The 23,832-nt window shown below is 39.0% G+C and overlaps 3 protein-coding genes and 1 pseudogene across 7 annotated transcripts in view; 3 read left to right on the top strand and 1 right to left on the bottom strand.

Annotated features, from left to right (window-relative positions):
* The window catches only part of LOC104736282 (AP-2 complex subunit alpha-2-like), an 11,225-nt gene extending 7,685 nt beyond the window's left edge, over positions 1–3,540 (top strand). Inside the window, exons 18-27 of the mRNA XM_010456238.2 lie at positions 595–759; positions 888–1,121; positions 1,488–1,568; positions 1,701–1,865; positions 1,968–2,054; positions 2,134–2,259; positions 2,528–2,608; positions 2,683–2,754; positions 2,879–2,958; positions 3,049–3,540. Of these exons, the coding sequence (XP_010454540.1) occupies positions 595–759; positions 888–1,121; positions 1,488–1,568; positions 1,701–1,865; positions 1,968–2,054; positions 2,134–2,259; positions 2,528–2,608; positions 2,683–2,754; positions 2,879–2,958; positions 3,049–3,208 (1,251 nt within the window). The 3' untranslated portion in view covers positions 3,209–3,540. The remainder of the gene's footprint in view (positions 1–594; positions 760–887; positions 1,122–1,487; positions 1,569–1,700; positions 1,866–1,967; positions 2,055–2,133; positions 2,260–2,527; positions 2,609–2,682; positions 2,755–2,878; positions 2,959–3,048) is intronic.
* Positions 5,109–12,771, top strand: LOC104738109 (AP-2 complex subunit alpha-2-like). Its single transcript, XM_019234539.1, has 23 exons — positions 5,109–5,494; positions 6,357–6,488; positions 6,875–7,044; positions 7,325–7,361; positions 7,475–7,576; positions 7,692–7,789; positions 8,322–8,403; positions 8,537–8,625; positions 8,763–8,868; positions 8,955–9,020; positions 9,207–9,313; positions 9,396–9,500; positions 9,611–9,731; positions 9,830–9,994; positions 10,114–10,347; positions 10,692–10,772; positions 10,896–11,060; positions 11,169–11,255; positions 11,339–11,464; positions 11,777–11,857; positions 11,940–12,011; positions 12,148–12,227; positions 12,312–12,771. The coding sequence occupies exons 1-23, from the start codon at positions 5,369–5,371 to the stop codon at positions 12,475–12,477; spliced, it is 2,598 nt and encodes an 865-aa protein (XP_019090084.1). The 5' UTR covers positions 5,109–5,368; the 3' UTR covers positions 12,478–12,771.
* Positions 12,530–20,210, bottom strand: LOC104736283 (DDT domain-containing protein PTM-like). 5 transcript variants are annotated; one of them, XM_010456239.2, is made up of 10 exons: positions 18,933–20,209; positions 17,847–18,551; positions 16,743–17,655; positions 16,245–16,521; positions 15,945–16,069; positions 15,386–15,852; positions 15,266–15,294; positions 14,518–14,865; positions 13,957–14,088; positions 12,530–13,871 (listed from the first exon to the last, which is right to left on the bottom strand). In XM_010456239.2, exons 1-10 carry the CDS (start codon positions 19,757–19,759, stop codon positions 12,967–12,969), a joined length of 4,728 nt encoding a protein of 1,575 aa, XP_010454541.1. In that variant the 5' UTR covers positions 19,760–20,209; the 3' UTR covers positions 12,530–12,966. The 5 variants fall into 5 exon arrangements, with proteins under 5 accessions (XP_010454541.1, XP_010454542.1, XP_010454544.1 ...); XM_010456240.2 differs by having other exon boundaries at positions 13,957–14,096; positions 14,529–14,865; XM_019234797.1 differs by having other exon boundaries at positions 13,710–13,884; positions 18,933–20,210.
* The window catches only part of LOC104736280, a 6,995-nt pseudogene continuing 3,602 nt past the window's right edge, over positions 20,440–23,832 (top strand).

The following is a 23,832-nucleotide window of genomic DNA, read 5'->3' as shown; positions in this document are numbered from 1 at the left end:
TGGGGGAGTATGGTCACCTTTTAGCTAGACAACCTGGATGTAGTGCAAGTGAACTCTTTAACATCTTGCATGAAAAGCTTCCCACAGTATCGTAAGGACAACACAAACGCTGCATTGTGCTCTTCTTGTGTTTGGGTATGTCTTAAATGCTTCCTCTCTTTTTTTTCGCTCAGGACTCCCACCATTCCTATTCTTCTTTCCACATATGCAAAGCTTCTTATGCACACTCAACCCCCGGATCCAGAACTACAAAAAAGAATTTGGGCTGTATTTAAGAAGTGAGACTTGCTAACCTTGTTGTCCTTCCCCAATGTTTTGCTTATTATATTATGTTCTGTTCTTTTCTGGTAATCAAATCAAGTTTCCTAAAAGAGTTTTGTTTTGGCAGGTATGAGAGTTGTATTGATGTAGAGATACAACAGAGAGCAGTTGAATACTTTGAATTGAGTAAAAAAGGGGCTGCCTTTATGGATGTATTAGCTGAGATGCCAAAATTTCCAGAGCGCCAGGTTTCTAAATTATTTTATGATTCTACTGTGATGGGACTTTTGTGCTAAAAGATTTAATGCTGGTTTTTTTGTGTCTCTTCCATAGTCTTCACTGATAAAAAAGGCAGAAGATGTTGAAGATACAGCAGACCAGAGTGCCATCAAGCTTAGAACACAACAACAGCCTTCGAATGCTTTAGTTTTGGCTGAACCACAGCCTGTTAACGGGGCACCCCCACCTTTGAAGGTTCCAATTGTTAGTGGAAGCACGGTGAGTACTTCTCTTTGTAGGCCCCGATTGAGACATTTTTTGTGTGCTTTGTCTTATATAGCACTTACTGTACTTTTATCTTACTAATATTATCTCTGAGAGTCTGTTTTTCCTTGCATTTCTAGCAGGACCCCGATTCAGTTGCTCGATCTCTCTCTCAGCCTAATGGAACTATAAGTAATATAGATCCACAAACTCCATCACCCGATCTTCTTAGCGACCTGCTCGGTCCTCTTGCAATAGAGGCTGCACCTGGAGCTGTCTCAACTGAACAACATGGTCCCATAAGGGCAGAAGGCGTTCCAGAAGAAGTTGATGGTTCCGCCATTGTACCTGTTGAAGAGCAAACAAATTCAGCAGAGGTATTCTTTTCTTCTTCCTTTGCGTTCTTTGACATAGTAGACTTCTAATTTCTTCTAGCTCATTATTTCCCTATGTTTTTTTAAGTATCCGCCATTTTCCATTATGATTCCTCTTTTGTATTTATTACGAAATAGTATAATGTTTACTTAGATGGAATCCTACCTGAGATGTTCTATCTCAAATAATACTCTCTGAGGAGTTTTTAGATTTTGTTGCAGCTGCTAAACTTAATGGACTTGTCGTAATTGACAGTGTATACATTTACAGTTGATGTCAATAAAAGAAACCAAACCACTTTTGTACTCCATAATACTATTGGCATGCTAGAATTTTTTTTCTTATACACTTTTGTTTTCTTTTAACAGCTGATCGGAAATATTGCCGAGAGATTCCATGCTTTATGTTTGAAAGACAGTGGTGTCTTATACGAGGATCCTCATATTCAGGTTTGTTTTTCTTATCTCAGTTTTTTTCTCCCTGCATTTATATATTCCAGTACGCAGATTGCAGAAAGGCAAGGCTCCTACTTTTTGAGCTTTCTTATGTTCCTCATTATGTTGATTGTTGGTATTCCTCAGATTGGCATCAAAGCTGAATGGAGAGGACACCATGGGAGACTTGTTCTCTTCATGGGAAACAAGAATACTTCTCCACTTACATCAGTCCAAGCTCTAATATTACCCCCTGCCCATTTAAAACTAGATCTGTCTCCAGTACCTGATACAATTCCTCCTCGAGCACAGGTACTTTTGTTTGTTGACTTTTATTTCAATTTACTACTCAATCTGTCAATTTCTACTCATTTCTGCATACGTTACTAAGTGTTGCAATTTTTGTGGTTATAGGTACAATCTCCACTTGAAGTGATGAACATCCGCCCTAGTAGGGATGTTGCGGTTTTGGATTTCTCTTACAAGTTTGGTACAAACATGGTACTTACTTCAACCGTCCATTTTGGTGAATTGCTTATTTAGTATCTGTGACTCTTTCTGACATGCTGGATATTTATAGGTCAATGCCAAATTACGCATCCCAGCAACCTTGAATAAGTTTCTTCAACCTTTACAATTGACATCTGAAGAGTTCTTCCCGCAGTGGAGAGCACTTTCAGGGCCACCCTTGAAACTTCAGGAAGTTGTATGTATCTCCACAGCTTCTCTGACCAAATATCAAATAAAAGTAGTTGGGTAGTGCAGGAAAGAAGTAAAATGCTTCTGACATTTCTTTCAAAGAAATGAGTGAATTAGCTTTCTCCGTAAAATCCTTGTAACAACTAATGATTGTTCTAGCTAAATCAGAACACTAGTAGATAACATCCTATATCCACTGATAGATTATTTCCAGCACTTCTACATATGCTTGTTAATGCGTTATAACTTATACGTGTATCATAATCTTCTTGCAGGTTAGAGGTGTAAGACCTCTAGCTCTTCCGGAAATGGCAAATCTATTCAACAGTTTTCATGTGACGATATGTCCTGGGCTTGTAAGTAATTGTTTACGATCTCTGTTCTTCTTTCCTCATGCTTGTGTGCTAACTTGTATGGTTTTCAATTATAGGATCCAAACCCTAATAATCTAGTGGCAAGCACAACCTTCTACTCAGAAAGTACAGGAGCCATGCTCTGTTTGGTGAGATTTCAACCAAGTTTCTCTTACTGGTTTTGGCACTTGTCCTAAATTTCTTATACGTACACACTATACTGCACTCTCAAAAGTCTGTTTTGTGACATCGTTTGTATTTTGTGATTTTCAGGCAAGAATTGAAACAGACCCAGCGGACAGAACCCAATTGAGAATGACAGTAGGCTCCGGCGATCCTTCCCTTACATTTGAGTATGATAATCTCTGCCTCTTAGCTTGAACTCAATTACAGACACCACGTGTTTTCATCTGCATTTGTTGACCGACCTCTTTTATGTTCAGGTTGAAAGAATTCATCAAGGAACAACTTATTACTATTCCAATGGGATCTCGAGCTATAGTTCCAGCAGCAGGATCAGGACCAGCCCAACCTGTAGCTCTACCACCTAGCCCAGCGACTTTGGCTGATGATCCTGGAGCTCTACTTGCTGGCTTACTATAAATTGATTGGGGTATGATTGGGGTAAGATATTACTTGCACATGGCGAAAGTTTATTTTTATTTTTATTTTCCGTTATTGTAGAATGTAATGTGGAAAATATGGAATGATGGGAGAGTAAATGTAGAGAAAAGGGGGAGAGAGGGGGAGGGGGAGGGTTTAATTAGAAAAGCTAGGTTTTGATTATATTTGTGCCTGGTATCCAAAGCGGGCGAGTTGAGTTAGCTACGAAATTTTGCATTCATTCTTGCACATTTGTATTGTGAGGTCAGTGGTTGTATCAGCTTGCTCTTGTTCCTATATATTTTCAATCATTTTCTTCATGATTTATCTGAGATAGAATGACTATTTTTCGCACTAGAGATTCTGATCTAGTCATAAAGGGGGAAAAATGCATACCAAACGCATAGCATTTCACTTGTGAATTTCTGATCTAATTTGATGTCAATATCAAAGCGATATATTATGTTTCTCATTTTTTTGTGGCCATTTTCGTCAGTGCAACTTCTCATTTCTGTGTGCCATTTTCGTCAAACTTGGCTACGACACATATGATGTCAGTAGGCATATTATACATTTAATATGTCAAGACGCATTCATCTTCTTTTAATTTTCTTTCAAAACTACATGTATTCTAGTACCCAAATAAAAATTAATATAACCGCTACCAGAACATCTAGAGTATACAGTTACTATACCAAAAATTACCACAACTAATGGTCTCATCTACGTTTTACAATTATCATATTGTATTGTATTGATAACTAAGTTTAGAAGCGTACGTAATCGTCTCAATCTCAAGTACGAATAGCATCAAAGAAATTGAGTCACTCCTTTCTGCGGCCACAACGAATTGTGCCATTTGCATGGAGAGCTTCCAACTCATTTCATACAAATCTAATTTACTCCAGCTGCTTCCGACGCAAGTAGATTGAGCACTGAGATTTTATTGTCATATTACAAGTCTAACATGTGAGATGGTTTTCGAATTCCACGTCTTCGTAGTTTTTTGCTAAGAGAGTAAATATCATATAAAATGAAAAGTTTTGGTTTTACAAAATGAGTACTCAACTTTTGGTTCCTTGGCAAAAATAAAATAAAAAACAAGGAAGCAAAATTATAGTGAAAGACTTGGACCGGTTGATGCAAACTTCAAATAATTCAAAGACTCAACAGCTTCTTGCATGGATGGTGTTGATGATCTCTCCGTTGATGGTCTTGAAGACAATAGCTGGTGGAATGACTTGAGAATTATGGAGAAATTGTTTCTCTGCTTCCAGATAGCGTAGATGGTGGCTTGAGAGACAATTTTCCTGAGCACTGACGGAGAAGAAGCCGTGCTGAGCTTGATCCAGGAGAGAAGACTTTCCTAGTCCCGAAATTGAAATGGAGTAAGTCTTAATCTGGTCTGCATACCCGAGGAGATCATTCGTAGTTAAAAACATTAGATCGACTTCAACCATGTTGTTGCGAGATGCATCCCATTCCATGAGAGGCAATGTTGTCTTCGTTTCTGGTTTCACAATAGGCATTGATTCGGGATGCATCTGCGTCTTGTCTTCACGTTTCACTAGCTTACGTCAAATTTGGATAAAACATGAAGTGGCATGACCCGACAGAATTCACAACCCGCGGTTTTCCCTCGGTAGACTGAAATATACCAATGTTGCGTTGACCGCGACCGGTAACGGTAAATATTAAATAAATGAAAAAGTGAAAACAGAAACAGAAGTAAATAAAATATTTACCCAAAACGGAAGAGGGAGACAAGTTTTTACAAAATAGTACGCAAACTTATAAACACTAAACTTCAGTCCAAATGCCTACACGCATAAATTTCGGAGTTTCGATCATTTGACGTAAAACTAAATTAAACAAAATTGAATGGTCAGAGTTGTAAATAAAGAAAAATAAAAGAAGTCGTCTCTCTCCGTTTCTGAGATCGTCGTCGTCTGCAGATCACTCAATTTTCTTCTCCATTGGAGGTGCCATTTTCCCGTTTCTAGATTAGGGTTTCGATCTCAGCTCCCGCGAATTTTCGTATACCTCATCTGTAATCTACGGGTTTACGTCGTAGTTAGATCTATTATCGCGAGTTTTGGATCTGCGCCGTGTGAGGCGGCGGCCGGAGGACGGGTGGAGATCTGAGGATTCGGTTCCAACATGAGCGGAATGAGAGGTCTCTCCGTATTTATCAGTGACATTCGTAATTGCCAGAACAAGGAAGCCGAGAGACTCAGAGTTGATAAGGAGCTCGGAAATATACGTACATGCTTTAAGAATGAGAAGGTTTGTGCCAACTTCCTCCATTTTTTTTTTCTTTCCAACGTTTTGTTCTCAATTGAGAGGTAATTCAGTGTCCAAGTATCCTCTGAGGTTCTGTATTCTTCCGAGATTGTTTCACTTAGACTCAGTGAGAGCTTTTAGGTTGATAAGGGGGTTAGAAAAGAATGTAGTGGAAACAAAGATGCTGAATTTTTTTAATCGGGAGAAACGAGAGTTTTGGAGCCTGTAGTTTCTTACTTTATCGGATTGAGAGAGCATAGCTTTTGATTTAACACAAATTCTGTACCTGGGNTTGAAAACATTATGTCTTTTGTGCTCTATCATTTCGCTGTTCAAAGCCAATTTACTTCAACAGAACTGGTGCGNCTGTACCTGGGAAGGCAGTATAATGTTTCTGTTGTATAACTTTTGAAACATCACTACTACTGCTTTATACTTGGAATATCATTAGTGTATTTTCAGGTTGATAGATGGGAAACTATAAACTACTATTTGTTCATTCTTTTTCCTAGTGATCAATCAAGATATATAAGATCATTGAATTTTCTGAGGATATTTAGGAACTAGAAGGAAAGAATGGCCAGGCAGGAAACCTGGTTATGTAGTAATGGTCTAAGAAAAGAAACCAAGGTTACTGAAAGAATTGAATAGCTGATTACGAAGTATAGTAAGCTGTGTTGATGTAAGATGTTTTGGGTGAAATTCTGGTTCCACACCATAAGTAGCAGATCTGTAGCCGGCCTGTAGTGTCCATCTGCGGCCAATTGGACCAACACCAGATTTATCCTTTTTTGAATTTCATTGCACAAATGAATCATTCATGCACTCTTTGATTACTTTCTCCATGTTGTTTTGAATTTTACAGGTTTTGACACCATATAAAAAGAAGAAATATGTATGGAAAATGCTTTATATACATATGCTAGGCTACGATGTGGATTTTGGTCATATGGAGGCGGTTTCTCTTATATCTGCGCCAAAGTATCCAGAGAAGCAGGTAAGCAAACGTTTTGTTTGCTCAAGAAATGAAATATTGCTTTCTAGGGCTAGGAGAACGGAATAGGTGGGGGTATTTGTCTGATTCAAGATTTCAAGTCTAGTGATCAATATTCTGAAACAAAAAATAAAAATTCTCTGAAAAGAATAGGTGGGAAAAAGCTAGATGTAGATACATTTTCACGTGCTTGCAACTTACTCAGTTTGGCGACCTGGTAAAGTACTGGAGACATTTACTTATACACAATGCATGACTTACGTAGTAACATCTTAGCAACTCTTAACCAGAAACCATGTTTGTATCCCAAGGCTTTGCGTTTCCAATTTATATTATTTTCTGCCCCCTACGTAATTTGCAGGTATTAAAATTTTCAACAATGATTACAGGTTGGCTACATTGTTACCTCTTGCTTGCTCAATGAGAACCATGATTTTTTGAGGTTGGCAATAAATACAGTGCGGAACGATATTATTGGTCGGAATGAGACTTTCCAATGCCTAGCACTAACCTTGGTATGTTTTGTCCATTCTGCGTTGAGATCATACAGTACAGTGAGGTCTTTCTGATTGAGAGNTAATCACTTCTTTGAAAGACCCTGATATCAGGTATGTTTAGATTTGCCATCTCGGCATCAGCTTTTATGGCTTTTGAACCCGGATCAATATCTCTTTATTTTTCGAATTTGGAACCAATAATGAGTCGGTCATAGTACTTTACTTTTTCTCCAGAGTAGATGTGGATTTAAGATCATACAATCAGCATTGAAATTGTTTAATTTGGGTTGTCTATATGAAACTCTTAGACAATCGAATATGTATCTATACTGTACTTTTCAGTGAAANTCATGCTGTGCTGTTTGAAGCTCTATCCCTGGTAAGTTCGCGAGACAGCGGAGGAAACAATTGACGCCATGAATTTTAGTTGACTTGTTGAGTTGCTGAACTATAGTATGCAACCTACTAACTTGTTAATGCGTTTCAATATAGGTCATGCATCTTGATGCTGAGAAGGAAATGATGTCACAGTGTGTTGCTCTTCTTGGCAAGTTTATTTCTGTCCGTGAACCCAACATCAGATATTTAGGCTTGGTGAGATCTCGCATACCCACTTTCTGCATCTAAGCCTAGCTAGAACAGTAAATTTTTTAAAAAGTGGTGATGTATTATGTGGCTTCTCATGATGCATTTGTTGACAACATTGCAGGAAAATATGACACGAATGCTGATGGTAACAGATGTTCAAGATATCATAAAGAAGCATCAGTCTCAGATAATCACTTCTTTGAAAGACCCTGATATCAGGTATGTTTAGATTTGCCATCTCGGCATCAGCTTTTATGGCTTTTGAACCCGGATCAATATCTCTTTATTTTTCGAATTTGGAACCAATAATGAGTCGGTCATAGTACTTTACTTTTTCTCCAGAGTAGATGTGGATTTAAGATCATACAATCAGCATTGAAATTGTTTAATTTGGGTTGTCTATATGAAACTCTTAGACAATCGAATATGTATCTATACTGTACTTTTCAGTGAAACATTATTTGTTGATTTGTTTTCTTGTGAGAAATAGTTATAGGTATAATTATCTATGAGCAATTCCTTTACGGTCACATAAGAAATATTGTACTATTGTCTGGTGGGTCAGTACTATTTCTTTGACGTTTTGCATAACAAGATGACTAGATTGGATGAATACTATAGTTCATTTGAACTTAATCGTATTTCCGTTGCAAATGGTGGCTTCTATTTCAAGAACAAATAATTTGGTTTATATTCTCTTGGTTCATTTGCTATTGGTATCTGATTCACTATTGGTTAAACTTTCCTGCAGCATTCGTAGACGTGCTCTTGATTTGCTATATGGGATGTGTGATGTGTCAAATGCAAAGGATATAGTCGAAGAGTTGTTGCAAGTAACTTTTTGACCTTGCTTCATATTGATATTTTCTTAATTTGTAGTTTCCTTGTGACTTGTGAAGTTTAGCAAATGGAAAGATTAAGATGTGTAGTGTTTAAGCTTACATGGAACCCAAAAATACATTGCAGTATCTTAGCACAGCAGAGTTTTCCATGCGGGAGGAATTATCACTCAAAGCTGCTATTCTTGCTGAGAAGTTTGCTCCTGATCTATCATGGTAAGGAGAACTCGACAAAAAGCATATGTACACTTAATTTCATTCACACAATTTTGGTTACAGTGACATACGTTGGCTAGTTGGTGTACACTTCTAATTTTACACTTTGGATCCTTACACAATCAATTGGTTCTCAGGTATGTTGATGTGATCCTTCAGTTAATCGACAAGGCTGGGGATTTTGTTAGCGATGACATTTGGTTTCGTGTGGTTCAGTTCGTAACAAATAATGAAGACCTGCAGGTTTTCAAAACTGTTAGAAGAAATATATTTTGCGTATCCTAATCATGACGTTTGAAAGTTGCTTACAGATTTATTTGATCTGACAGCCATACGCGGTATCGAAAGCAAGAGAATATTTGGACAAAATCGCAATACACGAGACTATGTTGAAGGTTGTACATTCTCGTTTCCCATAAGAAATTCTTTATATTGCATATTGCGGATTAGTTATAAGATATTTTAAATTGGGAAATTAGACAATCTTGTCTGTATCGAAACTGTTTGGAAAGTATAAAATAACAATGTTAATTAATACAAAATTTTATGGACAAGAAATAATAATTCTTTCTCTATTTCAGGTCAGTGCTTATATTTTGGGAGAGTATGGTCACCTTTTAGCTAGACAACCTGGATGCAGTGCAAGTGAACTCTTTAGCATCTTACATGAAAAGCTTCCCACAGTGTCGTAAGGACCACACGAACTCCGCATTGTGCTTTTCTTGTCTTTGGGTATCTCTTAAATGCCTCTTCTTCTTTTTTTTCCTCAGGACTCCCACCATTCCTATTCTTCTTTCCACATATGCAAAGCTTCTTATGCACACTCAACCCCCGGATCCAGAACTGCAAAAAAAAATTTGGGCTGTATTTAAGAAGTGAGACTTGCTAACCTTGTTGTCCGTCCCTAGTGTTTAGCTTGTCATTTTATGTTCTGTTACTTTTTGGTAATCAAAACAAGTTTCCTAGAAGAGTTTTATTTTGGCAGGTACGAGAGTTGTATTGATGTGGAGATACAACAGAGGGCAGTTGAATATTTCGAATTGAGTAAAAAAGGGGCTGCCTATATGGATGTATTGGCTGAGATGCCAAAATTTCCAGAGCGCCAGGTTTCTAAATTATTTTATGATTCTATGAGAAGTTACTTTGATAGGACGTTTGTGTTAATAGATCTGATGCTGGGTTTTTTTCCATGTCTCTTCCATAGTCTTCATTGATAAAAAAGGCAGAGGATGTTGAAGATACCGCAGACCAGAGTGCCATCAAGCTTAGAGCACAACAACAGCCTTCAAATGCTTTGGTTTTGGCTGACCCACAGCCTGTTGATGGAGCACCCCCACCTTTGAAGGTTCCAATTGTAAGTGGAAGCACGGTAAGTACTTATATGTAGGCCCCAATTGACGAGACATTTTTCTTGTGCTTTCTCTTTATATAGTACATACCTTTATCTTATTATTTCTAATAGTCTATTTTTCCTTGCATGTCTAGCAGAACCCCGAGTCAGTGGCTCGATCTGTCTCTCAGGCCTATGGAACTTTAAGTAGTATAGATCCACAAACTCCATCACCCGATCTCCTAAGTGACCTGCTCGGTCCTCTTGCAATAGAGGCTGCACCTGGAGCTGTCTCGACTGAACAACATGGTCCCATAGGGGCAGAAGGAGTTCCAGAAGAAGTTGATGGTTCCGCCATTGTACCTGTTGAAGAGCAAACAAGTTCAGTGGAGGTATTCTTTTCTCTTCCTGTGCTTTATTTTGCATGGAGAAAATTATATCCCTAGGTTTTTTAACTATCGGCCATTTTCTTTCTGTATCCTCTTTTTGTATTTATTACTTGGAAATGGTATTGCGATTAGGTGGAATCCTACCTGAAAGATTCTATTTCTCTACTCTCTGAGGAGTTCTTTCACAGATTAATGTTATAGCTGCTAAACTTGGTGGACTTTTCGTAATTGACATTGTATACATTTACAGTCAATGTCAATAAAAGAAACCAAAGCACTTTTGTACTCCATAATACTATTGGCATGCTAAAATTGTTTTTTTATACACTTTTGTTTTCTTTTAACAGCTGATCGGAAATATTGCCGAGAGATTCCATGCTTTATGTTTGAAAGACAGTGGTGTCTTATACGAGGATCCTCATATTCAGGTCTTATCTCATTTTTTTCTCCCTGCTTTTGTATTTTCCAGTACGCAGATTGCAGACAGACAAGGCTCCTACTTTTTGAGCTTTCTCATGTTCCTCATTATGTTGATTGTTGGTATTCCTCAGATTGGCATCAAAGCTGAATGGAGGGGACACCATGGGAGACTTGTTCTCTTCATGGGAAACAAGAATACTTCTCTACTTACATCAGTCCAAGCTCTAATACTACCCCCTGCCCATTTAAAACTAGATCTGTCTCCAGTACCTGATACAATTCCTCCTCGAGCACAGGTACTTCTGTTTGTTGATTTTTTTTTTTTCAATTTACTACTCAATCTGTCAATTCCTACTCATTTCTGCGTACTCTACTAACTGTTGCAATTTCTTTCATGGTTATAGGTACAATCTCCACTTGAAGTGATGAACATCCGCCCTAGTAGGGATGTTGCGGTTTTGGATTTCTCCTACAAGTTTGGTACAAACATGGTACTTACTGCAGCCGTCCTTTGTGATGAATGGTTTAGTATAATAGTTTCTGTGACTCTTTCTGATATGCTGGATATTTATAGGTCAATGCCAAATTACGCATCCCAGCAACCTTGAATAAGTTTCTTCAACCTCTACAATTGACATCTGAAGAGTTCTTCCCGCAGTGGAGAGCACTTTCAGGACCACCGTTGAAACTTCAGGAAGTTGTATGTATTTTCACAGCTTCTCTGACCATACCATATATCAAATAAAAGTAATGAGTAGTGCAGGAAAGAAGTCAAATGCTCCTGAAAATTCTGTTTTCAAAGAAATTAGTGAACTAGCTTCTCCGTAAAATCCTTTTTCGACTTATGATTGATTGAGTTTAATCACAACGCTTATAAATAACTTCATATCTACTGATGATCGTTTAAGCTTACTCAAAACGCTCATAGAGGACTTCCAACATGTTTACTTATGCTTGTTAATGAAGAATTATTATAACCTGTTATATAACCTGAATCTACAACTTCTTTCAGGTTAGAGGTGTAAGACCTCTCGCTCTTCCAGAAATGGCGAATTTATTCAACAGTTTCCATGTTACAATATGCCCTGGGCTTGTAAGTAATTGTTTACGATCTCAGTTCCTCAACATGCTTGTTGCACACCCTTTAAATTAACTTTTATTGTTTTCTGTTGTAGGATCCAAACCCTAATAATCTAGTGACAAGCACAACCTTCTACTCTGAAAGTACAGGAGCCATGCTCTGTTTGGTGAGATTTGGATCAAGTTTCTCATACTGGTTTCGGCACTTGTCCTAAATTTTTTATACGCACACGCGTTATACTGCACTCTCAAAGGTCTGTTGTATAACATTGTCCGTGACGTGATTTTTTTCTTTCTTTTCAGGCAAGAATCGAAACAGACCCAGCAGACAGAACCCAACTGCGAATGACAGTAGGCTCGGGAGATCCGGCTCTTACATTTGAGTATGATATCTCTGCCTCTTAACAGGAACTCAACTTCAAACACAGCTTTTGTTCCTCTGCATTTGTTGACCTCTTTATCCGCAGGTTGAAAGAATTCATCAAGGAACAATTAATTACTATACCAATTGGATCTCGAGCTCTAGTTCCAGCAGCAGGGCCAGGACCAGCACCTGCACCACCTGTAGCTCAACCACCTAGCCCAGCCGCTTTAGCTGATGATCCAGGAGCTCTGCTTGCTGGCTTACTTTAACTTCATTGGGGTAAGAGAATACTTGCAGATGTGGAAAAAGATTTTTTTTTTCTCGTGATTGTAGAATGTAATGGCGAAAATGTGGAATGATGGGAGAGTAGATGTAGGACCGATGGGGAGTGAAGGAGGGTTGAATAGAAAATCTAGTTTTGATCATATTTGTGCCTGTCATCGGAAGCGGGCGAGTTGAGTTAGCTACTAAATTTTGCATTCATTCTGCACATTTGTGTTGTGAGGTCAGGTGGTTGTATCAGCTTGTTCTTGTTCCTATATATTTTCAATCTGTTTCTCCAATGATTTTATCCGAGTGAATGTCTATTTTTCTCAATTGAGAGGTTTTTTTAATCTAGTAAATACAGAATAGAATTGGGCACATCCTAAAATCATTTCGTCTCAAAATTACAAGAATTCTAGTACCCAAAAAAATATTGGCATTACGTCACTGCCAGAACAAAAAAGAATGAAGAAAATAAAAAAAAAGAATGCCAGCTACAGCCACTCACGGCAACGACCGCATCTCCAGCTACCTCCCGTGCAAGTAGATTCCTCCTCCCATGGAGAACAGTGGGAATGAATAGTCATAGTACAAGTCTTGCATGTGAGATCAGGTCCAGGATCCACATGCATACATATCTGGCATGGAATTGTATTGTCACAGAGAAATGCTCTACACTGTTCCACTGTTGTCTCAACCTGGGGGTTTGGGTTATCCGTGTTTGCCGAAGCATCCTTGCCATCTCCGTATCCATCGCACTGTCCACTATCATCTGTTGTGAGTAACTCGGTAAGCGAGAAATATGTTTGGGGTTCGAACTCCATGTCTTCGTAGTCAAACATTAGTTCGCCTTCAACCATGTCACAGTTGCCAGATGCATCCCATTCCGTGACAGGCAATGTTGCCTCCATTTCTGGTTTCACAATAGGCATTGATTCGGGTTGCATTGAAAACTCTGTATAAGAAAGACTATTGTTCCCGTCTGTGTCTTCACGTTTCACTTGTCTCCTAACTTGTAGCTTCTGGGGTCCCGGCACAGAACCATCCCCGTTCCATTCGACATCCAAATTGTTAGGTGTAATTTGTTCGATTTTTGAAACTGACATTAAGAGAGGATCATCATCTGGAACAAACGTATCTTCAAAGGGGAATGAGGGAGTAGAGGGCATGGAGTCTTCTTGTTCAGACATTCTTTCAGAAGTAGAATCCATTCCGATACTTCCTTTCCCATGTTTTTGCCTCCTGGAGACTACTGGTTTCATCTGCTTCTGTTCCTTCAGTACGGGATCCATGTAAGGGCAATCTGGTGATCGTATACGACGGCATTTGCAACACTTGAACCCAACAACTTCAGGAATTTTCGATTCCTCGAGCTTAATCGCTTCAATGTGGTACCACTCTGCATACAAATGCTAGGATTAGATGTATAAGTGGAAACTGGTGGCATTGACGAAATTTAGAATTTTAGAGTAAAATTTTCTTACTGTCACAATTTGTACAGTGAATATATGTTAGACCAGGATTATACGGCAGTTTGCAGAGACAGCAAACTGGTTCCGGATTCGGCTGATCAGAGCGTGCAGCCAACAGAACATGTTGATGTCTGAAGTTAACACCTGTGTCTNAGAAGTAGAATCCATTCCGATACTTCCTTTCCCATGTTTTTGCCTCCTGGAGACTACTGGTTTCATCTGCTTCTGTTCCTTCAGTACGGGATCCATGTAAGGGCAATCTGGTGATCGTATACGACGGCATTTGCAACACTTGAACCCAACAACTTCAGGAATTTTCGATTCCTCGAGCTTAATCGCTTCAATGTGGTACCACTCTGCATACAAATGCTAGGATTAGATGTATAAGTGGAAACTGGTGGCATTGACGAAATTTAGAATTTTAGAGTAAAATTTTCTTACTGTCACAATTTGTACAGTGAATATATGTTAGACCAGGATTATACGGCAGTTTGCAGAGACAGCAAACTGGTTCCGGATTCGGCTGATCAGAGCGTGCAGCCAACAGAACATGTTGATGTCTGAAGTTAACACCTGTGTCTTCTTCCACGTTCTTTTTCCTCCATATGATCCCCCAAGACAATGTTTTGTGTTTACTTTTAGGTGCCAAATTGGAATCAGGAGTGATTTGTTTAACACCTGAAGTGGTGCTGCGTATGTTGGAAGATGGTAACTGTTGATTAGGAGGCTTAAACTGTGTCTTGGTGACTGGAGTGACTGCATTTTGAAACGGTCTGTCGATCAGGACAGCGGCTGTTGTTGGATGTCTCTGATTCATTAGTGAACGGGCTCTAGCAAGGTAGCACCGTTTGCAGGTTACCAAAAGTTCAACTTTCCCAACTGTATGTTGCGTACTCATAGTACATTCCTTGTGACAGAAACCTGAGAGGGTAAAAGGAAATCCATGATTATATGGCTACATTTCCTTCAGAAAAATTACCCAATGGAAAATACACGTAGTACTCTATTATCTTGCCAATTTTCATATAAACGATAAAAAAAAAAAAAATGAGTGAGATTCATGGGAACCAAGCAAAGTAATCAAAAATAAAAATTAAAACTAGAAATGCATCAAGAAATACAAATGATTTCAGGTGTATGCTGGAATCTTTCTACTTGTTCTTGAGATAAGGAAACAGATACTGTGACTTTAACAAGTAAAAACAAAGAAAAAGGCATAGGAAATATTGACATCTCTTGTCAAATGCATATAGATACCAATAACTTGCAAAAGTCTCAATCCTAAAATGCAAAATTAAAACAGCAAGCAGGTGTATTGTACCTTGGCAAGTACTGCATGTTGTTGCATTCCTGTAGAAATGTGGAGAACGGGAACAAAAAATAGTGAGGTACATAAGATTTTTTAAGTATCCTGGAAGGTGAAGAAAGCTAAAGAAAGTACCTCACAAAAACATCGAGATGGCATGATGCACAAGAACACTTCTCTGTGTTGTCCCTCCGAGAGGCTAGGTAAGAAAATATGTTCGCTCGAGAAGCTTTAAGTTGCATTTTCTGGAGCTTTGATATTTTTCGTGATGGCTTCTTGATGAAAGGTATGTGTACCCTAGGCAGACTTTCTTCATATTCTTTGATCAAATATAAGGGAACGCGAGCTTCATGAAACCAATACTTTTCCTTTCCATCTTCAGTTTTCTCGACTTCAGTGATCTTCTTCATGACACGGGATGGCAGATGCTTTTGATTCCCAAAGACAACTCCATATCTAACCTTGTTATCTATAATCTTCTTGTCACAAATACTAGCGTTCCTAAAAACAGTGGCCTCTGTCTCTGGACCTTTAACATCTTGCACGTTTTGCTCTGGGCGTACAAGTTCACTCCATCTTATATTCATGTCCAGGTATCTAACCTGGCCCAGATTCAGTTAAATTTCAGGGGATCATCAATAAATAATCATAGACATACAATCATTTGAATAAGCATTGATGATAGAAGACAAACCTGAAGAGCAAGCTGAGATATGTTTTTGCTACTTTCAACTGCTGCTTTCCAAACAGACCGCCTGCTTCTCTTAGGAATGTAAGAACCATCGCCATAACTAAATTCAGGAAACTTTTTAATACCACCTGATGCGAAAAAAAAAAAAAAACAAAAACAAAAACAAATTAGCACTATCTTGAGAGTAAAATTAAACAGGATATCTCCGTTAGAAGTATCCAAAAAACAAAATCTATAGGAAAACATTGTATGTTTACGTGAGATTTGTTGACAAGCACCAAAAACATAACCTAACATTATTACCATGCCAAGCTGCTTTCCTTCTCTGAGGCTTCAACAAGACAGCCTTCAGGAGTATAACTTTTGATAACTTCCCCCCTCGCCACCAAGTAAAGCTATCATCATCAGAACCTTGGGCTGTAATTTCAGCTTGGTTCCTCTGCCTCTTACCAGGTCTACGTTTCTGTGTGTCCGCAACAGTAAATGGAGCGCTTTGAAAAAAAGAATGTTCTATTAACCAGTCATCCACTAGTTTGAGCCAGTCACTTGACAGAGCAATACTGCAAATGTCTTCCTCAAGCTGCGAACAAGTAAAATGAACCATATCATGCCAATGAAAACACCATAAATATAATGACAAACCAAGGACTGTTAACATATCACTATATTGTTGACAAGTAACGACATCAAATCCAAACAGTGTAAATGACAAAAAAAAAGGTACAATTATTTGTTAATAGGAAAAGAAAGTGAATAAGAACAAAATAATTTTTGGAAAGCAAAAAAAATATATATACTTACTTCAAGCAGGAGGGCTTTCATCGCTTTGCATGTTGAAGCTTCCACTAACTTCTTACGCCACTGATACCTAAGACTCTCACTAAGAAATGGCCCCGTAATGAGACCACGTAAGCTTTCCTCGAGATATAGGAGATATGCTGCAATACTAGACAGTACTCCATCCCCATTTTTTAGTGGAAAAAGGCCACTGCAGACCTTCATGGCACTTTTGGTGGCCCCTGTTACAGCTGCATTTAACATGCATCCTCTCCTACTTGCAGAAGTGAGTTTGCAAGAATGACACCATCCACACCTTTCCCTGGTAATTTCCTTTTTATCAGGACTTGGCCAGAAGAAACTTAAGGCTACTAACGAAAATGCTTTCACCTGTAGCAAGATGTTACTTGCTACAGCTTTCTTGGCATTACTAAATTTTTGTAGATCAGGTTCATGGGTTTCCTCTGACGAAAGGACAGCCAAAGTAGCAGCAGCTGACGCAGCCAATTCTCCATTTGTGTAATGATTAATGTAAGTATTAGGTTTAAATAATAAACCCTTCTGTGTAATACCAGCAACCAAATTCTTCTCTTGCACTCCACTTGATCTTCCTAACACAGGACTGCCAGAAGCAGATGCGTGGAGGCCAACCACATTCTGAATATTATTTCCACTGGAACTACTTGCACTATCAGGTCTAATTACGTCTGACGCCTCGTCGCACCCTTCTTTTTGCATGTGTGCTAAATCAATCTCCACTGCCCTCAGATAAGAGATCAAACCTTCAGGCAGATCCCAGTACTGTGAGATCGCTTTGCATATATACAGATATTCCATTCTATGGTTCGTTGCAGACAAAAGCACCAGGACAACTTTTGGAATGTCGATGGCATTGTAGTATTTGATATCTGAATCCGCCTGGACAGAAATTTTAAGCCTGTGATATAAGCGAAATTTTCATCAGCGTCAAGTAATATGGGTTTTCCAACTTTAAGCATAACCTAGACAAGATGATAAGTTTTAACTACAAAACCAACTTGTCAAGAATCTAAACGAATATGGAGAAATATAAAATTGAAAGATCAGCTTGAAAAACAAAGTATCTGAAATAAGGCATCGAAAACATACACCAGTAAGTGATTGCATGTACCCAAGAAGAGTCGCCCATGTGGATCCACTCCAAAATACACCGCTCCCCTGAGTGACGTTTTGTGAGCAATAGTTGGCCCCATTTTGTTGATAGTGCATTCTGGACAATACCACGGCCCATCTGGTATGTACATTTTGACCACACCAATGCATCTCGAGTGATATGCTAAAGGGCATCCATCACAGCAAAGCAACGTCCCATCCATGCCGCAGAGCCTACATTCATCACTGTTCCCATCCAGATCTGAGCTATCTCCATGACCACCATCAGTATATCTTGAGCTCAAAATTTTTGACTCGCTCATTGAGCTTATCCCATGGTTCACTGCAACATATTCACTAAGCTCTTTCTCCTTGCAAGCTGAGGTTTTAGCAAATCTGGGATGGACCCTTCTAGGTCCATTTTCAGGAAGATCAGCAGTAACGCCATCAGGATCAAGTCCAACTTCAGTTTCTTCTCGAGAATCAATTTCAGCTCTTACATCGGCTACATCAAAGACGTCATCACACAGAATTTGCAGGATCTTCAACTTCATCACTACAGGTGAGGAATAATAATCTTTTTCCACAACGTATTCATTAAAAACTCTCCAGACAGGCCCACTTGCATGTCCCATGGCAGCGAAGTAGTGAACCAAATAAACTGGCCAAGTTAGCGCATCGAGCAAGCTCCAATCAATGCACCTGCAGATGGCAATGCAACAAAATCCCTAAATTGTTATCCACTAAGATATTGGAGATCCTAAAACAAGCTTCACCTAAACTATAAATAGGATATCTATTTTACAGTCTCTCTACAGCCATATATGCCTTTCTCTCCCAGCTATAAAAAGAACAGAATTCATGAGCTTTAAGATTAATGTCAGCTAGTCTGCTTCCTTGAAGTACATATACCCAACAAAACTAATCTGCTGTTTCACAGAATGATTAAGGCACTAAAAAAAAACTAAGGATACGGGAAAGTTAACTTAAAACATCTCCGGAAAGCAACACAAAATCAAAAAAAATAAGTTAAACAAAGACATCTGTTGAAAACTGTAAACAACAAAAGTTGTCTGCGCTGACCTCAGGCACTTTGAAGCCACTTCAGACCCTTCTAAGGAGAGTCTCTCAAGATGGCCCTTCAGTGCCCGCATTAAGGCAACATGAATGGCATCCAGCAACGAATTTGGTCCTCCGAAATTCAATGCTCCCACAAAATCATCCAACCCAAATGGAAGGATATATAACTGAACACTGAATGATCTTAAGAAACCGTATACAGATAAAAGATGCACCACAGCCTCCTCAGGGATACAAATCGTTCCTGATGAAGAAGGCAAATCCACTGGTGGAACTGGGACAAGAGGCGACATAGTTTCTATATCTGGATCTCTGTTATCTTCAGAGCCAGGTACACCACAAGATGAATAATCACTTTCAACTTCTGCCACAGAACTTGGGCTAGTAGATGTGGGCACCTCAACTTCATTTACTCGATTTTGCAGCTCAACTCCTTTCTTCTTCGTGTAATCTGTTTTCTTCTTTTCATCCTTTTTCAGAATAAAGTCATCTAATTTACTTCTTCTAACACGTAATTCATCATCAAAGTAATTATCCCCAATAATTAACTGACGAAGAGAACAAGTTTCCAGATCCTCAAACTCACCATCCTCATATTCAACTCTGTACAAGCCAGTATTATACGAAACTATCTTCCCAAGAGAAACTCTACAGTCATCAAAATCTTTCAACACATAACGACCGAGAAGAGATCTAGGTAAAGTCACTTTCAAAGTCTCCAAAACCGGCCTCTTCCCTCGATTAGACGACACTCCATTTTGATCCTCTGGTCTCGGGCGTTTCCTCGGTCTACCTCTAGGTCTGGCCACCTTTCCTTCCACCACTTCCATCTAAAATCAGATCCGAAATCAGTCCCCAGATTCCAAAAAAAAACCGTTAATCCATTTCCAAGCAACTCCTATGATTCCACAAAATCACTCCTTTTTCCCCCATAAATCGAACCACATCAAAATCTAAGATCCACGAAACTCGTAAAAATTGAAGCTGAATCAAAATAAATCAGAACCATGATCCAACAATTAAAAAACACTCCCTACCGATAAATCTGAAATCTCTTAACTTCTCAACTTGGAAACGGATAGAATTGATGCCAAACCCTTCCTATATTTTGATAAAAGCCCGAAAATGCCAAACCTTGCGACTTTGGGGGATCTACCGAAGACGGCGTGTTTTGATTGAAGGAGTGATTTTTTTTTCCAACCCCTTAATCACTAATCTCGTTCAGGATTGAAGAAGAGCGTTAGGGATTTGACTGAAGAACGACGAAGAAGAAACAAAAATTGAAGAACGAAGCACAAACTATTGTAGTAAGTGGGCTGGGCCGTGTTTTTATAGAAAAAAAAGCCCTTTAATAGTCCCAACTTGCTTTTGTTCAACTGAGTACAACTCGGGAATCGGGTTACTCGGATCTAGACCCGCTGGATACTCCAAAAACGCCGTCGTTTCTAGTATTTATCTTTTTCATTATTATTAATTAAAATAAAAATATAATAAAGGCGGGAGTTTGGATACTGGGAGAGAGACTCGTCGCTAATTTACGCGGGTTTCTCGGGGCCGGCAGATTTCGTACGCCGTCGTCGATCTCCTTCGATTTCTAAATTGGGTATCCTTGTTTCGGCGTTCTCAAGCCACAATCCGTCTGAATTTCAAGAAAGTTTCAACATTTCCCCCTGAAATTTTAGGGTTAGGGTTTTGAAATGGGGACGAAAGTTTCAGACGATGTGGTTTCCACAGTCAGATCAGTCGTGGGTTCCGATTACTCAGATATGGACATAAGAAGGGCTTTACACATGGCGAATCATGACCCAACGGCAGCCATCAATATCATCTTCGACACTCCAAGTTTCAGCAAACCACCTGATGTTGCAGCCGCCACTCCTAGCCCAAGCGGCGGCTCCTCTAATGGAGGGAAGAAGGTCAAAGATGGAATAAAGGGCTGTGCTTTCGCGAGTGTTGGAGCGAATCATCGCGCAGAGGATGAAGAAGATGAGAGTGTTGATGTTGGGGAAGAGAGTGTTTCAGGGAATGAGTGGTGGTTTGTGGGTTGTTCTGAGTTGGCGGGGTTGTCGACATGTAAAGGAAGGAAATTGAAGTCCGGTGACGAATTGGTGTTCACGTTTCCGCATAGTAAAGGATTAAAGTCTGAGACTACGCCTGGTAAGCGCGGCTCTGGACGGGGAAGGCCAGCTTTGCGTGGTGGTGCTTCTGATATCGTCAGGTTCTCTACAAAGGATTCAGGAGAGGTGCTTTTTTATTATTTGGTTGCGAATTCTCACTTTTTAATCTGTTATGGGATGAAAAATTGTTAACGAATTCTATATTGTGGTATAGATTGGTAGAATACCAAATGAGTGGGCACGGTGTCTTCTACCGCTTGTGAGAGACAAGAAAATTAGGATAGAAGGGAGCTGCAAGTTGGCGCCTGAAACATTGAGTATCATGGACACAATTCTTCTTTTTGTAAGGTATGCATACAAAATATTGTGTTCCTATTGAAAATGCTAGGATATAGATGCATTGGTTTTTGAAGTGGTGTGTTTGTATTTGAAACAGCGTGTACATTAATAGTTCCATGTTTCAAAAGCATAGTGCAACATCATTTAAGGCAGCCAGTAATACGGCAGAGGAGTCAATGTTTCATCCTCTCCCAAATCTCTTTCGGTTGCTCGGTTTGATCCCCTTTAAGAAGGTACTGGTTTTTCCTTGCCTATGATACTTTAAATTGCTGACTGTTTTATAGATTGCAGTTTACAGTTCCCATATGATGTGACTGCGAGTTCTTGTGATGGCAAATGAATATTTAGGCAGAGTTTACTCTTGTGAAAATGTTTCATCGTTCTTCTTCATATTTAGGCAGAGTTTACTCCTGAGGACTTGTCCACTAGGAAGCGACCTTTGAGTTCCAAGGTAAATATTGCTTATTATATTAGCAATTTGAACTTCGACGCCTTTCTTGTCTAGTTTTACATCTGCTGTCTGCTCCTTTGGAAATAGGATGGTTCTGCTGTTTCAGCTCCGTTGCTTCAGTTAAACAAGGTCAAGACTCTGAATCAAGATGAAAACAGAGATGAAAATGAGCCGTGTATCAGTGATGGTGATCTTGATAATATTGTCGGTGTTGGGGACAGTTCTGGATTAAAGGTATCCTCATTCCCAGGAATGTTTGCGTACTTATATTCGGCATTCGAAACTCATTTGGCAAATTACGTGAAACATTTTGCAACAGGAAATGGAAACTCCACATAAACTTCTGTGTGAGCTTCGTCCATATCAAAAGCAGGCACTTCATTGGATGACCCAATTGGAGAAAGGAAATTGCACTGATGAGGCAGCAACAATGCTTCACCCATGTTGGGAAGCGTACTATTTAGCAGACAAGTAAGCCATGTTTCTGTTACCTGCCAACTTTAGTGCGAGTCAGATGAGATATTTACTATCTGATTTATGTCAATAGGAGGGAACTTGTTGTCTACCTGAATTCTTTTACTGGTGATGCTACAATACACTTTCCTAGCACCCTTCAAATGGCAAGAGGAGGAGTATGATCTCAATAACCCGCCCACAAACAATTTTTTTATTTATCATCTACATTTTGTCACTTTGTTATATAGCTTTTTTGTAATATCTTTATGATAACACTTTTGCAGATTTTAGCAGACGCAATGGGTCTCGGAAAGACCGTAATGACCATATCCCTTATGCTTTCCCATCCTTGGAAAGTTGAAGGAGAGAAAGTGACCAGCAGTTCTTTAGATGAGTTCACTAGTCTCCCAAAGGCAACCAAATTTCCAGGCTTTGATAAGAAGATTTTTGAACAGAAAAGTGTACTTGAAAATGGTGGTAACCTGATTGTATGTCCGATGACACTTTTAGGACAGTGGAAGGTATTCTATAAATCTGATGCTAACAATTTATTTCCATTCATGATGCACATGCAAATTTAGTTTGGTTATACATCCAAGTTGCTATTTCTTCTTTGTCAGTGGTTATACTGATTTTTTTTTGCACTTGCTTTATGATCAGTCAGAGATTGAAATGCATACAAAGCCGGGGTCTCTATCCGTCTATGTTCATTATGGGCAAAGCAGGCCAAAGGATACAAAACTTCTTTCCCAGAGTGATGTGGTAATCACCACATATGGAGTTCTAACATCCGAATTTTCGGCAGAGGTGGTTTTCATAGTCTTATTTCGGGTCATTATTAGTCCATGTATATAGTTTAGAAATGAATCACATGAACAGATTCTTATCTTCTCTGCTTTTTATTCTTCTTCTTAGAACTTAGCAGACAATGAAGGACTTTATGCTGTTCGATGGTTTAGGATTGTTCTTGATGAGGCACATACCATCAAAAACTCAAAAAGCCAAATTTCCTTGGCTTCTGCAGCTCTGGTTGCTGATCGGCGTTGGTGTCTTACGGGTACTCCTATTCAGGTGATTGATCTTTTTGTCGAGGATTTAGAAAGAAATCTTTGTTTCTGGGTCCTAGGCCAAACTTTCTTAGGACATTGCCATTCTATTTGTGAAATAATTTTAGTAGTTGGACATTTCATATTCACCTGAGATTTGAATAGTCTAAATCTCTACTAGAAGGAGATCAACTTCTTGTGCTTGTGTTTTTTTTTAATGTACAGAAGTCTCGATTCTACCTCAAAACTTGTTTTTAAGGATGTGTTCTATAATGACTTGTAGTTTACTGGCATAATAATATTGGTTCATTCAAATGGATAATGGATAATGATTTGTTTATCATATCTGGGACTTTGTGATCATTCCACATGTTATCTTATTAACAGAACAATCTGGAGGATTTGTACAGCCTTCTACGGTTTTTGAGGATTGAGCCATGGGGAACTTGGGCATGGTAAGGGTCCTTATCTCTCTTTGGTTGAAAAAACAGTAC

Source organism: Camelina sativa, chromosome 13 (genome assembly GCF_000633955.1).
Source record: "Camelina sativa cultivar DH55 chromosome 13, Cs, whole genome shotgun sequence".
Classification (NCBI taxonomy): domain Eukaryota; kingdom Viridiplantae; phylum Streptophyta; class Magnoliopsida; order Brassicales; family Brassicaceae; genus Camelina; species Camelina sativa.
The sequence above is the reverse complement of the archived record's forward strand: the minus strand, read 5'-3'. Positions and strand labels throughout refer to the sequence as shown.